This window comes from Abramis brama (genome assembly GCF_963993115.1).
Source record: "Abramis brama genome assembly, chromosome: 23".
Classification (NCBI taxonomy): Eukaryota; Metazoa; Chordata; class Actinopteri; order Cypriniformes; family Leuciscidae; genus Abramis; species Abramis brama.
The window spans coordinates 23620722-23635264 of NC_139985.1; the positions used below are offsets into that span (position 1 = coordinate 23620722).

General features: G+C 33.9%; 2 protein-coding genes across 2 annotated transcripts; both read right to left on the minus strand.

Annotated features, from left to right (window-relative positions):
- Positions 1–488: 488 nt before the first annotated feature.
- Positions 489–7537, minus strand: cUnh19orf25 (chromosome Un C19orf25 homolog). Its single transcript, XM_084101208.1, has 2 exons — positions 7219–7537; positions 489–2085 (listed from the first exon to the last, which is right to left on the minus strand). The coding sequence occupies exons 1-2, from the start codon at positions 7358–7360 to the stop codon at positions 1901–1903; spliced, it is 327 nt and encodes a 108-aa protein (XP_083957334.1). The 5' UTR covers positions 7361–7537; the 3' UTR covers positions 489–1900.
- A 1363-nt stretch (positions 7538–8900) lies between these two features.
- On the minus strand, positions 8901–14519 carry reep6 (receptor accessory protein 6). The gene is made up of 7 exons (XM_084101977.1): positions 14279–14519; positions 13297–13390; positions 12977–13115; positions 10303–10471; positions 9633–9709; positions 9487–9510; positions 8901–9338 (listed from the first exon to the last, which is right to left on the minus strand). Exons 1-6 carry the CDS (start codon positions 14403–14405, stop codon positions 9490–9492), a joined length of 627 nt encoding a protein of 208 aa, XP_083958103.1. The 5' UTR covers positions 14406–14519; the 3' UTR covers positions 8901–9338; positions 9487–9489.
- Between the last annotated feature and the right edge of the window lie 24 nt (positions 14520–14543).

Here is a 14543-nt window from a genome sequence, read left to right on the forward strand (position 1 = left end):
ACTGGTGTTCCCAGATTAAAGACTTAAAGGACAAGTTCGGTATTTAACACTTAAAGCCCTGTTTACAGATCGTTTCTGATGAAATAGAATGGTTAAGATTAAAATTTGGACACATGTTGCTGTCCCGAGAATTTTAGGTTTCTTTCGCTTCTCCCCCCCACCTACAGAATGGCAGCCTATGGGAACTGGAACAATCCTTCCAAAAAACGCATTAAACTTTCGTTTACAAAGACTTGAAACTCACCGAGTGGTCAGGGGTGTTCACTGATATGCTCACACAAAAATCGCTGCAAAAGATGCTTTCCAACAGGTTTTATCGTAGTTTTTGTCAAACACACACAAAAAAAAAACTTGGACAAAAACTACGATAAAACCTGTTGGAAAGCATCTTTTGCAGCGATTTTTGTGTGAGCATATCAGTGAACACCCCTGACCCATAGGCAGCCATTCTGTAGGGAGGGGGGGGGGAGCGAGAAACCTAAAATTCTCGGGACAGCAGCATGTGTCCAAATTTTAATCTTAACCGTTCTATTTCATCAGAAACGATCTGTAAACAGGGCTTTAAGTGTAAAATACCGAACTTGTCCTTTAATGTCTGACTATATCTGAAGATATTGAAATTGACCAGTAACAGAGCTCAGTGTAATGGCCCATAACTGTGGTGGCCCAGATACATCAATATGATGCAATGTTAAACTCAAATTGACAATTAGGGATAGCTTAATGGATATTTGAGAGGTAAAAGCATGAATTGGGTTGAGAATGTTCATAGAATATTGTGGAGACATGTATTTTATTTTTCTGAGTCGAACTGTGATTTATTCAATGGTAAATACTTGCATCCAACTAAATATGCACAGACATCGAAGTCATTTGACCTTACCTTTAAGTACAATGACTTCCAAACATTGCTGTGTTTGAACATTCTGACAACACATAAGTTTGAGTCAGGACTACATTATTTGACCATTGCATACAGGGTAACACTATACCCCAACTAATTGCCTACTGCTTAAATTATCCTTAGTTTATATACAGTACTATATCATTTAATTCCCTAACTTTTACTAAGCCATACTTTTGTATGTGCTGTTTTGTTCTTACATTTTTAATTATCAATTAGATTGCTAATAAACCTAAATGAAATTTGTTCAGTAACAAAAAAAGTGGACCAATAAATGTTACAACCGAAAACCCTTATCACAAATGTGTTAACACAATCAGTTCATTGATTGATGAATATTAGTTTATTGATCAGTTAATTCTTTCAGATGTGATGCTAATACTTTGAGTAAATTAGTCATTTTTAACCATTAATCTCAGCTTGAGAACCAATGAGCTAATGCCAAAAAAATGACACACTTAAGGTTTAAGGGTGGTGAGATCTTTACTCCATAAACATTTTAAAATGAAAATTTTACATGGACAAAGAACCTTAGGCTATTTAAGACAACTTATTTAATGAAAATTAAGCTGTAAAGAATAGATGTACAGTTATCAATATGTTCAACAGTCTGTACTCTGTAAACACTGAAATATTCCATTCATCAAAAAACTCAAGAAAGCTTGTATTGTGAAAATTTAGATACAATTACATTTAATAATGTAAAATACATAAAGACTGCACAACTTATTAGATTGACTGAATAATTATATTAAACACACATAGCACATATTAACATTGACCAAGTAGATTTATAACAAACAAATCAGCCAAAAATATCACAAACAAATCATTAAATAAATGCACCTAATTTCCAATAGGAAGAACACTTTGTATTCTCCTACTGATTTTAATCTTAATTTGTTGTATTGCGATGTCCAGCAATCAACTAATGAATAAGCAAATCTCAAGTTCATAAGATGCAGGCATGAATGTTCTGCAGGCCCCTGTGAGTTGTCACTGTGCACTCCTCTTCACCTCCATCACACTGTGCTCCAAAGACTCCCCAGCCGCACGCAGCTCGTCTCTCCGCCGAGCAAGATGGCCACGTTCCTCTTGCAATCGCTCATGCAGCTCTATGTAGCGTCTGCTCTGCAGGTATCTGACCTCCACTTCACTGTTGCTGGAACTGGACTTCAAATCTGAAAGATGACACCCTAAAGTCAGTGGTCAGGCCGAATGTTACCATCATGCATGCAAAGGTGCACTCACACTAGCTAATACTCATGTACAATACTACTAATGGTAGCAATTCCCAATTCTGTAATAATCATTCATTATTTAATTACCCAACTATTATTTTCATAGAAAAATTGCAGCTTGAAACGAGGAATAAAGACAGCAACTAAAAAAAAAAAACTGACATATAACCTTTCTAACATCACTCTAAATGAATGGGAGTAGCATTACCAGGTGAACAAACAACGCACAAAAGGACATAACTTTAAATTACCAATGAGATGATGAATGGCATTAACCACCAGGTGAACAAGCAATACTATTACAAGGAAAATAGTTCAGGTTCTCTTCAAAGGACAATGAAATCGAGAAGTTCTCTATACACTCCCCAGAACATTTTAGTGTGCACAGTGTTTTCTTGCACGATTCTTTGAATAAGGGTGGAGTTCAATGCACAAAACTTGTTTCATTTCGAGACCGACATCACTTGATATGATAACTTGTAGTTCAGTAATGGCTGGAATACACTACACCACAATCTGGAGGAATCGACGGCAATTCCCGCAACTCCAACCCGATCTCATGAGAAAACGGTGGCGATTTTGTATGAATTTCGATGATGCGTTTCGTAAGAAAACGTACGAAAAAGTAAGCATGAAGCTCCACCCCAACACCCAACCATCAGTGGGGTAAAAGCAGATTGTTTAAAAACAGTGAAATTGTACAAATTCATACTAATTGACCACCAATTTGTCAAAACGTAAAATAGATATGAATTGCTGTGAGTTTGTGTTTAAAAGTCATAGCAAGTCTGCAGATGCCAGTCTGAGTTGACAGCTTTGGCAAAAAAAAATTGTGGTGTATGATGGGCACAGACTCCAATTTTTAGCTTCAGACAATGCTTACATTCAGTCGCTACTGATGTCAATGAACAAAAACATTTTTTTAATGTTATTTAAAGTACATTATGATACACTACAGAGGAGAACTGGCCCCCGACTGAGCCTGGGTTCTCCCAAGGTTTTTTTCTGTATTCTGCCACCTGATGGGGTTTTGGTTCCTTGCCACTGTCGCCTTTTTCCACCTTTGTTGCCACTGGCTTGGCTTGCTTAGTTGGGGACATAAAATGTAACATTTAATTTAATAGTCAACAATAATATTGATCTACCTGCACTGACACTATTATGCAAGAACTAAACTGAGCTGGACGATAACATCACGGTTTACTCCAGAGTGGCTATATATATATATAAATGAACTAAATTAATAACTTTTTTTTAAAAACAAAAATGAAACATCACTGAACTTACTTAAGCTGGGCAGTGTTTTTATATGTGACGTCTCCCTGTACATTCTTACATCGCAAATGTCCTAAACATGTATAATGGTTATTTATTTAAAGTTGGGAATTTTCCCTGCTTGCTTATTAAAAGTTAATTCAAGTTATGTTCATCTTCATTATCTTAGTGAAGGCACTCATTCTGAAATCTACATACAGATCATTTATTGTACAAAAAAACACACAAACAAAAAAACCTTGCATCACAAGAAGTAGGCTATATTGTGGCTGTTAAAACATTTGATAACAGTAGGTTCAAAACAAATAACTTTGCTAAAGCTAACTTATTTCTATATAGGCTACACAGCATATTAGTTATTAACCTAAAAGCAACAGATGCACACAGAGTGCTCTTGTAATCATAACTCACTGACCTGCCTGTGTACACACTGCAAGATGAGAGGGAGAGAGTCTGACTCAGCACGCATGGAAATAAATTAAGTGAAATTCATTTTATAAAGTTGTGTATTTCACCAAATTGTTCTGAAAAACTCGCTGCTCTGTCTTGTCTTTCGGCACGTTGTCAGTGTCCTCTTTGCTCCGCAATGTTTTTTTCACTGTGTAAGAAAATGGACATGTGACGTAAGAGTTTGCAACCCTGATTTAAGTCAATAATTATAATATAATCTATAAATATAACACTTAATTCCAATGCAAACTGACATGCTAGTAAAAAGCCAGAGAATTTGTCCTTTAACTGTCACTGTTTCCAAGTTCTCCTAGAGTTTGAAGTGGACGTTGGTCAATCAAAGACATCAGGAAATAAAATACACGCCTCACAACTTCTTGAAAAATGTTATGCTCAATATTTCCTGCACAATTATGTACATACAGAAACATACACTGCCCAGCCAAAAATAAAAATAAAAATCGCTGTTTGGATTTAAATAGGCAAATGTTTAAGATTGGATCATTATTGCAGTGATTATTATGTTTCTAGCATGTTATATGTTTGGCAACAGTTCTTCTAACCCTAACTGATGGAGTGTGTAGCTTTTCATTTCTTAAACATGTAGGAAGAAACATCATAGCCATATTCCTCAAATTGTGAAAGAACGTTTCTTATCAACTTCACTATCGTTTATCCTGTGTGAAAAAACTCTGATAATGTCAGAAGTAACAATTAATTTACATACTGTACATAGCGTATATCCTGTGTGAAAAAACTCTGATAATGTCAGAAGTAACAATTAATTTACATACTGTACATAGCGTATATCCTAAAAACTAATCCTGTGCGACTGAAACTATGCAAACCAGGTCCTTTTAGGTCAAGGTTTTGGCTGTCAGTCAATGATGCCCTCTGTCTGAACGGCAATATGCCGTAATTTCAATAGGAACCCATGCGATCAGTAATTTCAAGTGAGGCCTAAAGATTTTTCCATGCATAGGCTATTTCGCAAAGGGGTTTTCACACTGTGTTGACCAACAGAAAGCTGGTGTATAGAAAGTGACGTGTGAGCTGTTCTTCATGCATCGCTACACTATTGACATGACATTTATCGCACCTTAATTAAAAGAATATTTTTTTTATGGATTAATCTTTTGTGAGCTTATTGGCAACAGGGGTGACTTTTTATATTTACAGCACAGCCAGACTTTTTATATTTAATGATGTACATCTTAATTGAAATGCTTTTGTCATTTAAAATAAAATGAAATGTTATTGTGTGAGAGATTAATATTTTATTTTAAAATAACTTCTTGTACTGAAACCAGTATCTTGTGCACTAAAAATGTCTCAATGTAGATTTTGGTGCGCTTAATAGGTACGTTTACCCTATTTTATAAAAAAATTTGAAATGTAAATGTATGCAATACTGTAAATCCATTAAACTACAACACTGTTTGGCCTAAAGGTATCAAACCAACTGTAAATTACTCAGAATATTAATGCACAAGGCTTGATATTTCTTTATAAGGCTAATTATTCAAATTATTAATCTGGTATTTTTTTTATATTCAGTACTAAACCCATTCAAATCTATTAAACTACAACACTGTTTGGCCTAAAGGTATAAAACCAACTGTAAATTACTCTGAATATTATTCTCTATAAAGCACAAGGCATGTTTTTCTGATTATTTATCTGGTATTTTTTTATAAGGCTTATTTTTCAGATTATTCATCTGGTATGTTTTATATACAGTTCTAAACCCATTCAAATCCATTAAACTACAACACTATTTGGCCTAAAGGTATAAAACCTAGTGTAAATTACTCAAAATATTATTCTCTATGATGCACAAGGCTTGTTTCTCAGATTATTAACCTGGTATTTTTATAAGGTTTGTTTTTCAGATTATAATTCTGGTATTTTATATACAGTACTGAACTCATTTAAATCCATTAAACTACAACACCGTTTGGCCTAAATGTATCAAACCAACTGTAAATTACTCAGAATATTATTCTCTATGATACACAAGACTTGTTTTTCTGATTAATAATTTTGTATTTTTTATAAGGTTAATTTTTGGATTATTAATCTGGTATCTTTTATATACAGTACTAAAGCCATTTATATCCATTAAACTACAACACCGTTTGGCCTAAAAGTATCAAACAACTGTAAATTACTTATCTTATTATTCCCTTTAATGCACAAGGCTTGTTTTCCAGATTATTCATCTGTAATTTTTTTATAAGGTTTATTTTTTGGATTATTACTCTGGTATTTTTTAAATCCATTAAACTACAACACTGTTTGGCCTAAAGGTATCAAACCAACTGTAAATTACTCGGAATATTATTCTCTATAAAGCACAAGGCTTGTTTTCTTTAAAATAAATTAACTTTAAAATACTGTTTCTTCTGAAAAGTATTTAAAAATACTTGGTTTAAATGGGTTGAATAATGTATATTTGTATGCATCAAAAGTGTACTCTCTAACACAAACCTGGGAATAATAAACACAGGGAATAATATTCGGAGTAATTTACAGTTGGTTTGATACCTTTAATCCAAACAGTGTTGTAGTTTAATGGATTTGAATGGGTTTAGTGCTGTATAGAAAATTAAAAAAATACCAGATTTATAGCCTATTAATCTGAAAAATAAACTTTATTAAAAAAAATCAGATGAATAATCTGGAAAACAAGCCTTGTGTATAATAGAGAATAATAGTCTGAGTAATTTAATGGTTATGTGATAGATTAGGCCAAATGGTGTTGTAGTTTAATGGATTTAAATGAGTTCAGTACTGTATATAAAAAATACCAGATTAAAAAAAAAAATTACAGATGAATAATCTGGAAAACAAGCCAAAAAAAAGGGGGGGGAATAGTATTTAATCGCTTTAGTTTAATGGATTTTAATAGGTTTACTGTATAAAAATTACCAGATTAATTATCTGAAAAATAAGCATTATAAAAAAATTATAAAAAATAATAATCAAGAACGTTTGATACTTTTAAGCCAAACAGTGTTGTAGTTCAATGTATTTAGATTTAAATTTCAAAAATGATCGATTCGTGTCTTCATAGACTAAAAAAACAAAATAGCGCAAAAGGCAAGCAAGACGTAGCCTACTGTGATAAAATAAGCTATGATACTGGCCTTATGTCAGTTGTTCATCTGCATTTGCGATGCGAAATATGTTTTTTGTTTTTTTTATGTGTGAAGTGTCTGAAAACTAACTTCTTGTTCAGATACTTTCACTGTGTTGCTGTATGAAACTTTGTGCTTTTAATAGATCAGCACTCAACTGTGTTTAAAGCCACTGTGCTGAAATATTCTCGTCTGTCCGATTGCCTACCTTCAGCAGATTGGTGTAAAACAGTGAAGACTGGATCATTGGGATAGGCTCGGTTTGCATCCTCCATGATCTGCTCCACTGTCGGCGGATCGGGTCGGCTCGGCAGAACCATCCGCTTCTTGCCTTTGGAACCAAAATTCATCCTGATTGGAAATACACCAGCTCTAGTTTTAAGGACCAATGATTTTTATAGAGCATTAGTGTTCATGATGATGAGGAAACTGTGCACTGTGAAACAAACCCCACTAGTAAAATACTGAAACACATATTTCACATGTAAACTGTTTACTATGGCATCCAGTGCTGACACGTCAGAGGATGACGTTTTTTTTGTGATGATTGTCGCCATCTTTTGACTCGGAGTAAAACAGCATTTGAAAATAATTTACATTTTAACAATTGAAATAACACTGCAAAAAAAAAGAAAAAAAAAAGCAAATATTCATAATAATAAATGTCATTTCAGGTTGAGATCAATTTACAGCAACACATAAACTATAATGCACACACAACTAGAAATAAATAAAACAAGAGGGGTCTAAACCCATAGTGATCTTAAAACAATTGAAAGTGCTGGGCAACTACATGTAATCTGGATTGCTTTGTCAAATTCTAAAATTTAAATAATTAGATTACATTATAGCCTAGACTATTACTTTTTTATATAATGTTATTCTCACAAAAGCAGTAAATTATTCATATTTCAATCTTACTATACTTATTTTTTTATCTTTTAAATTTTCCTTTCTAAAAATTTGAAATATATACTTATATATAATCAGAAGGTCTTCCAGGTTTGTGGAATTGCACACACAGACCAACAACTAGTCATGTCTATCACCGAAAACTGAGACCCAGATAGCATTTGATTTTTAAGAAGTGTTGTCTCAACATTGCATATCTAATCAGCTCCTGACAAACATAATTATTATTTGAATTATCACTCAATGAATCATTTAACCATGTATTACTGTCTTTGGCTTTTGTCTTTCAAACACGTGGCGTTATAAAATAAAATGTACAAATTCACATATTTCATATTAGCAAAAAAAAAAAAAAAAAAAAAAATTTTTAGTAAGTGTTTTATTTTGATTGTTTATTTTTAAATTATTTGTATTTGATATTTTTATGATTTAGTTAGCTTTTCATTAAACTCACAAAAATCCCTGGGAATCATGATCGTCTGGTTAATCCAAATCAATGTGATAAACGAGTTGTCAAAAGCAATCTAAAAGTAAAAACAAAAGTAAATTTGTTGTGCAGTTTGGAATCAGTAACTGACTACAATTAGTACAATTACTACAAAGTAATCCAGCACTGACAATTGATTTCTGCATAATGTTAGACATTATTTTTAATGTATATGCAGTATAATTTTCTGCATATTGGGACGGATCCAGCTTTTATGAATCATGCATTATATATACAGTATAAATATATATGTATATTTACTGAAGTTTCATAATATCTTGTAATTATTTGTAGAATAGATATTTTTATGTTTCTTAACAGAAAAAAATGATGAGCATGGGGACAATAAAAATTATTTCTGTTTCATTATTTGCACATTTGACAAGTGAGTAAGTTAACATGCTAATCTCAAAACTCAATAGCTGGACACATTTAATTCAGTTTAAGGAATTAAGTTGATGTTAACGGTACATGAGAAAAGAATCCAAATGTATAATACAAAACAAATTTATTGAGTTTGAAGACTTACATTTTTTATCATAATAATATTAAGATTACAAAATCCCTGATAAATGCCATAAATACAATGTAAATTGTTACAGAGAAAACAGTAGTTTCTGTTGAATTGTCTACATTTGTATTTGGCTACATTTAAATGCCAAAAACATTTAAACAACATAAATAAGTGTGTTCAGGACATTTACAGTTTAGAAATATAAATAAATATACCGGATTATTAAAGTCCAAGCACTCCTGACAATGGGTGCCTGAAAATCATGCAGATGAAGATGAATTACAATTCACTCATTGAGGCCTTTACATTGAGAATATGATACTGCTGTCATGTCAAGTCTTCAACATGATGCTGCATCTCTTGCATGTTGTGTCAAGTGATTTGTCTCCTCAGACCACTCTGGCCACCTGTATTTCTGCATGTAATAAAAAAAAATATAATATATAAACATTAAAATACCTCCCACCTCATACATACATACACACACACACACACACACACACACACACACACACACACACACACACACACACACAGCACACAGACACAAACTAAATACTTACCATTTAATCAACAGTGGGTTCAGGCTAGATTCAGAGACATGAAAGGAGAGACAGTATAGAGAGATCGATTAATGTGCAGAAAACCAAAGAATGGAAAAAAAATTTATCTTGACAAATGTTGGTTTATTAGCAATATCATAACATACAGGAGCAGAAGTGGGCAGTCTTTTGGCTTCAGGTTCAGCTGGACCAATAGTCCGGTTTCTTGCCAGAGTGTGAAGGACTGCAATAGAAAGATTGATGGATAGAACAAGTGAAAACTTGAACAGATGAGAAAAATATGATGAAAAAAATAACATTTACATTAATCTAAGTAAACAATGAGCTGAGTTAAATCAGGGCTGTAATTAAAACTACTTAATTCAGTTTTGCGGTGGAAAAAAAATAATGCTCCATTACTCTAACTCTAATTGTGTGTGTGTGTGTGTGTGTGTGTGTGCGTGCGTGCGTGTGTGAGCAAAGTTTTGAGCAATTTTGCACTTGCTGTCATTAAACTGAATTATGTAATTTATAGAGCAGCGTCAGCATTGGCCTTTGTAAAATAATGTTTGACTACCAATTTACAACCAGAATGTAATATTTTACATCTTAACATCTTCTAAAAAATGTTGACAATTTGAATATTAGGTGGACAGCCAAATGGCACTGTTGGCCCGTTTTGACTTGAACGCATAGCCTTTCAAAATATTCTACGTTTGATAGCATGGACACAGCATGGACACATGCGCACTAGAAAGTTTCATCCTGATGATATTCTCTCTGAATGGTGTTTTGAAACACTTCAAAAACCTGACAGTCTTACAGTATGTTGTATACCCTCTCTTGTGACGTTTTCAGCTGCTGTCATGGCCTTTCCACTTATATCGCTGACCATCCCATCTACCGTGGCTTCATGCTTCAGGAAAAATGGCCGCACGATACGCCTGTATAGAATCTGAGAACCATTCCAGGAGACCGGAGCCATGCACCATAACAGGAACAGGCACTAAACACCAGCAAAGACACCAAAAAGAGCAAGTTACAGTAAGTAATGGGTTATCTAGTTTGAGAAATCATCACTAACATGGCTGTAGAGTTGTCCCTATTAAAGTTAAGAAACTAAAGCAGCAACGAGTTAAGAAAGTAGTTTGTCGAACTTTACAATTACCTACCCAGAAAAAGTAATAATAGTTCACTGTTATATGCAGGAAGACGACAAAAAAAAAAGTGAAAAAAAGTGAAACAACCAGAGAATCAATCTAGCTTAAATTATGTATTTTTTAGTTTACATTTTAGAGTCTCAGTATGCTTGTCCACAAGGGGTTGAAGACAGAAATAAAGCAAGCAAGCAACTTTATTTATACAGCACATTTTCAAACAACAGACGTTGCCCCAAAGTACTTTACAAAAATGAAAACAATCATATAACAAAGCAAACATAACTTATTCGAAAGCTAAAGAAAATAAATACGTTTTTAAATAAGACTTAAAAGTGGCAATTGATGGAGCTGACCTCACATGGAATGGAAGACTATTCCAGAGTTTGGGACCTACCACAGAAAAATCACAATCTCCTTTTGATTTTAAATGACAACGAGGGACCTTTAAAAGCCGTTGGACCTGAGAACTCTAGAAGGAGAGTAGGGAATAATAAGATCACTGATGTACTGGGGGGCAAGGCCTGATAGGGCCTTGTAGACAAACAAGAGAACTTTAAAATCAATCCTGAATTTAACAGGAAGCCAATGTAAGGATTGCAGTACAGGGGTAATATGGTCTCTCTTTCTCACCCCCATTAAAAGCCTTGCTGCTGCATTTTGCACTAACTGTAAGCGGACTAGCATAGTCTGGGGGAGACCAATATATAGAGAATTACAATAATCAATCTTTGATGAGATAAAAGAGTGAACCACGATTTCCAAATCCTTACTGGATAGAAAATGCTTTACTTTAGCAATTTATCTCAGGTTAAAAAAGCTACCTTTAACAACGGAACCAATCTGTTTCTTAAAATTTAGTGATGAGTCCATAATTACCCCTAAACTCTTTACATGATCTTCAATCTTTATGGACAAGGAACCTAAATGATCAGGAAAGGTAAGTGAGATGGGAGAACCTACAATCAAAACCTCAGTTTTACTCTCATTTAATTGGAGAAAGTTGCTAGAAAGCCATAGTTTAATGTCACTGTAACACTCCTGTACTTTGTCTAGCGAGCAGGTTTTATCTAAGCTCACAGGAAGATAAAACTGGAGATCGTCGGCATAACAGTGGTATGCAATACCATACTTCCGAAAAATAGAGATTAGAGGAAGCATATACAGAGAGAACAGCAGCGGTCCCAAAATGGACCCCTGAGGAACACCACAAAATAAATAAAAGCGCTGGATCTATTTGCAAGCAGTTTTCTTTAATCAAAATAAACTCAAATTACACTCATCTGGAAACAAAAACACAGGAAACAGAACAACACCTATTATGAGACAGGATCACAAGATGACAAAAACTGAAACAAACACAGGGCTTATATACATAGGGGACACTAAGGTTATACCTAAGTTAATAACTAATGATCGTTGCGACTGAAGTGAATCAGTCAAAACTAACTTTAGCTGGACAATAACTTTATTCTTGAGCTGCTGTAAAGCCAAAACAGTCTCTGTTACTTTAATTTCCTATTATCAATGTAAAGCCGCTTTGGAACAATCTACATTGTTAAAAGCGCTATATAAATGAAGATGACTTGACTTGACTAAGGACTAAACAAGATGATTAACAAGACACCAAATCAAAAACCATGGTAACTGATGAACAAAGACAAAGGAAACTGAACTGGGAAAAGTGCAAAACTAAATGCAAAGTCCAACTCAAGCGCTCGGTGACTGTCTGTCTACAATTCTGCATAGCTTTACAGAACGTGCTGATGACGTGTCATGTCTGCACGAGCAGGGTGTATAGGTATGGAAATAGTATTTCCGAAATACATATGTTGACAGGCAGGTAGGACATTGTATCATTGCATTCGGACCAAATGCAATGACTGGACAAACAGTTTTTTGGTCATGAGACTTCCACAGAAAATATATGTAGGGCCTACATGTTTTAATATTTAAACCACTTCTATTATTGATTGCTATTTGGATTTGAAGAGAGTTTCAACTAGTATTACAAACAGTATGTATAAAGACAAAAATTCCTACCCTACCTTTAACACTGACTTAAATTCCACTAAAAATATTTTATATGTGTGTGTGCATCTATATTTCATAAAATCTGCTAAAAACCAAAATTATGCCATTCAACACTATGGAAAAACTGGCAGATGTCTAAAGACCAACAACAGAGCTGTTTTAAATGAAACAGCTTACCAAACAAATATTTAACCTCTTAGAAGGGACATGACAAAGGAAGGCAGAAGTCTTTGTGCCAATTAGCAGAAAGAAGCCGGTAATAATTTATCCTCTTAAATCGGATATTAGTCAGAGAAAGCATCTGGCATTGTTCTACCTACCTTACATACATAGTAGAAAGGAAACCAGTAGAGAAAGATGTCAGAGAAGAATTCACCCACGCTGAAGATGCCGTAGATTACCCAATACGTCAGCCATTGTGTGTCATCCTCCTTACCAGGACTTTCTATGGCTTTGATACTATTAAAAATTTAAATAGAAAATTATTTGAAAGATATGCCAGTTAAGACAAGTATACTGCAACCAAACTCCAGCTACTGCATCCAAACTCAAATACAACCAAACTCAAAGACATAATAAACTATCAGCTTATAGGTTAAGACAAGTATTGATTTGTGAAATATCTTAAAACATAACTCACGAGAAATATGCAGGATAAACAAAACCAATCAGATTACAGAGTAGAGAAGCACCATATCCAAATAATAAATATGCTCCAGTCACAGCTGTAGCACCTGTTGGGAGAATAATCATAACTGAACAATGTCTTCAACATGTAAACGGGAGAATCACAAGTAAAATTACAGAAACTACTAACGCTATTCATGGACAACTGTCTTTGAATGAGGCCTCAAATGAAATCACAATTTCATAATCAATTTATATGTTGAGGGATGAAGGTGAAATACCAGTAGCCTACTGTGTGTTTTAGGAAGGTGTATATACTTTTAAGAGCAATTTTGGTGAAACTTTATTTAAAGATGTCCGTTTTACAGTGTAATTAATTAAGTACGGAGTAGCCTAATAAGAATTAACTACATGTAGACTATTTGCTATAGAGTTGGGGTTAGGATCACATGTGTTTAAGGGTTAGTTGCATGTAATTACTATAGTAAATGTAACGTGTAAGAAGGACACTGTAAAATAGTGTTACCGAAATGTGTCCAAAGACGTTTGCGAAAATCTGAGAAAATCTGCCCATTTAGAAAAACATAATAATAATAATATTTTATTATTATTATTAAATTGCAAAAGTTTTCTTTCAATGAAAACAAAAGGAAACAACTCAGTGTCATCAAGTGCGTGTAGCCTATTGCCATAATATTTTATCGCACACATTGTGTGATAAAATATAACGGGCGAGCAATATCCGATAATATATTTGATCTATTATAAAATAGGCATATGCTATTTATTATTGAAGTTGTTTTAGCCAACTTAATTGTTTTTAGCTTTTAATTATCTTTAGCAATGATATTTGTCATTTCACAACCCAATAGTAACGCTTCGACTGACCCGTGTGTCCACCTGTTACTTTATAACACAAAACACTTTATTATTCGCAGAAAACACTTTAGGCCTATATAAAACATGAAAAGACTTAAGATAAAACTAGGACTTACCGATAGCTAAGTAACGTTTCTTGATGCCTGTTTTTTCTTCGATTTTATTGAGACAGTCAGTGACTAAATTCTTCTCGTTCAAAAAAGCCTCAATGCGGTCTTTTATCTTAGTAAATATGGCAAACATCGTGGCTTAAAAGGAAAAAGGGTAGCGTTATGCAATTTAATAGAGAGGTATGACTGAGAACATGGATGGTATTTCGTCCTCTCTGCAGTTTCGCTGACTGAACAGACTTAATCCGCTTACTGTCAGACTGTAGGACTA

Coding starts and splice junctions, on each gene's coding strand:
- cUnh19orf25 (XM_084101208.1), bottom strand. CDS start 7,360: ATGAATTTTGGTTCCAAAGGCAAGAAGCGGATGGTTCTGCCGAGCCGA. Junction 2,086..7,218: donor TTTACACCAATCTGCTGAAG/GTAGGCAATCGG, acceptor GTCATCTTTCAG/ATTTGAAGTCCAGTTCCAGC.
- reep6 (XM_084101977.1), bottom strand. CDS start 14,405: ATGTTTGCCATATTTACTAAGATAAAAGACCGCATTGAGGCTTTTTTG. Junction 13,116..13,296: donor GTTTATCCTGCATATTTCTC/GTGAGTTATGTT, acceptor AATTTTTAATAG/TATCAAAGCCATAGAAAGTC. Junction 10,472..12,976: donor CTTTCTACTATGTATGTAAG/GTAGGTAGAACA, acceptor GCTGGTGTTTAG/TGCCTGTTCCTGTTATGGTG.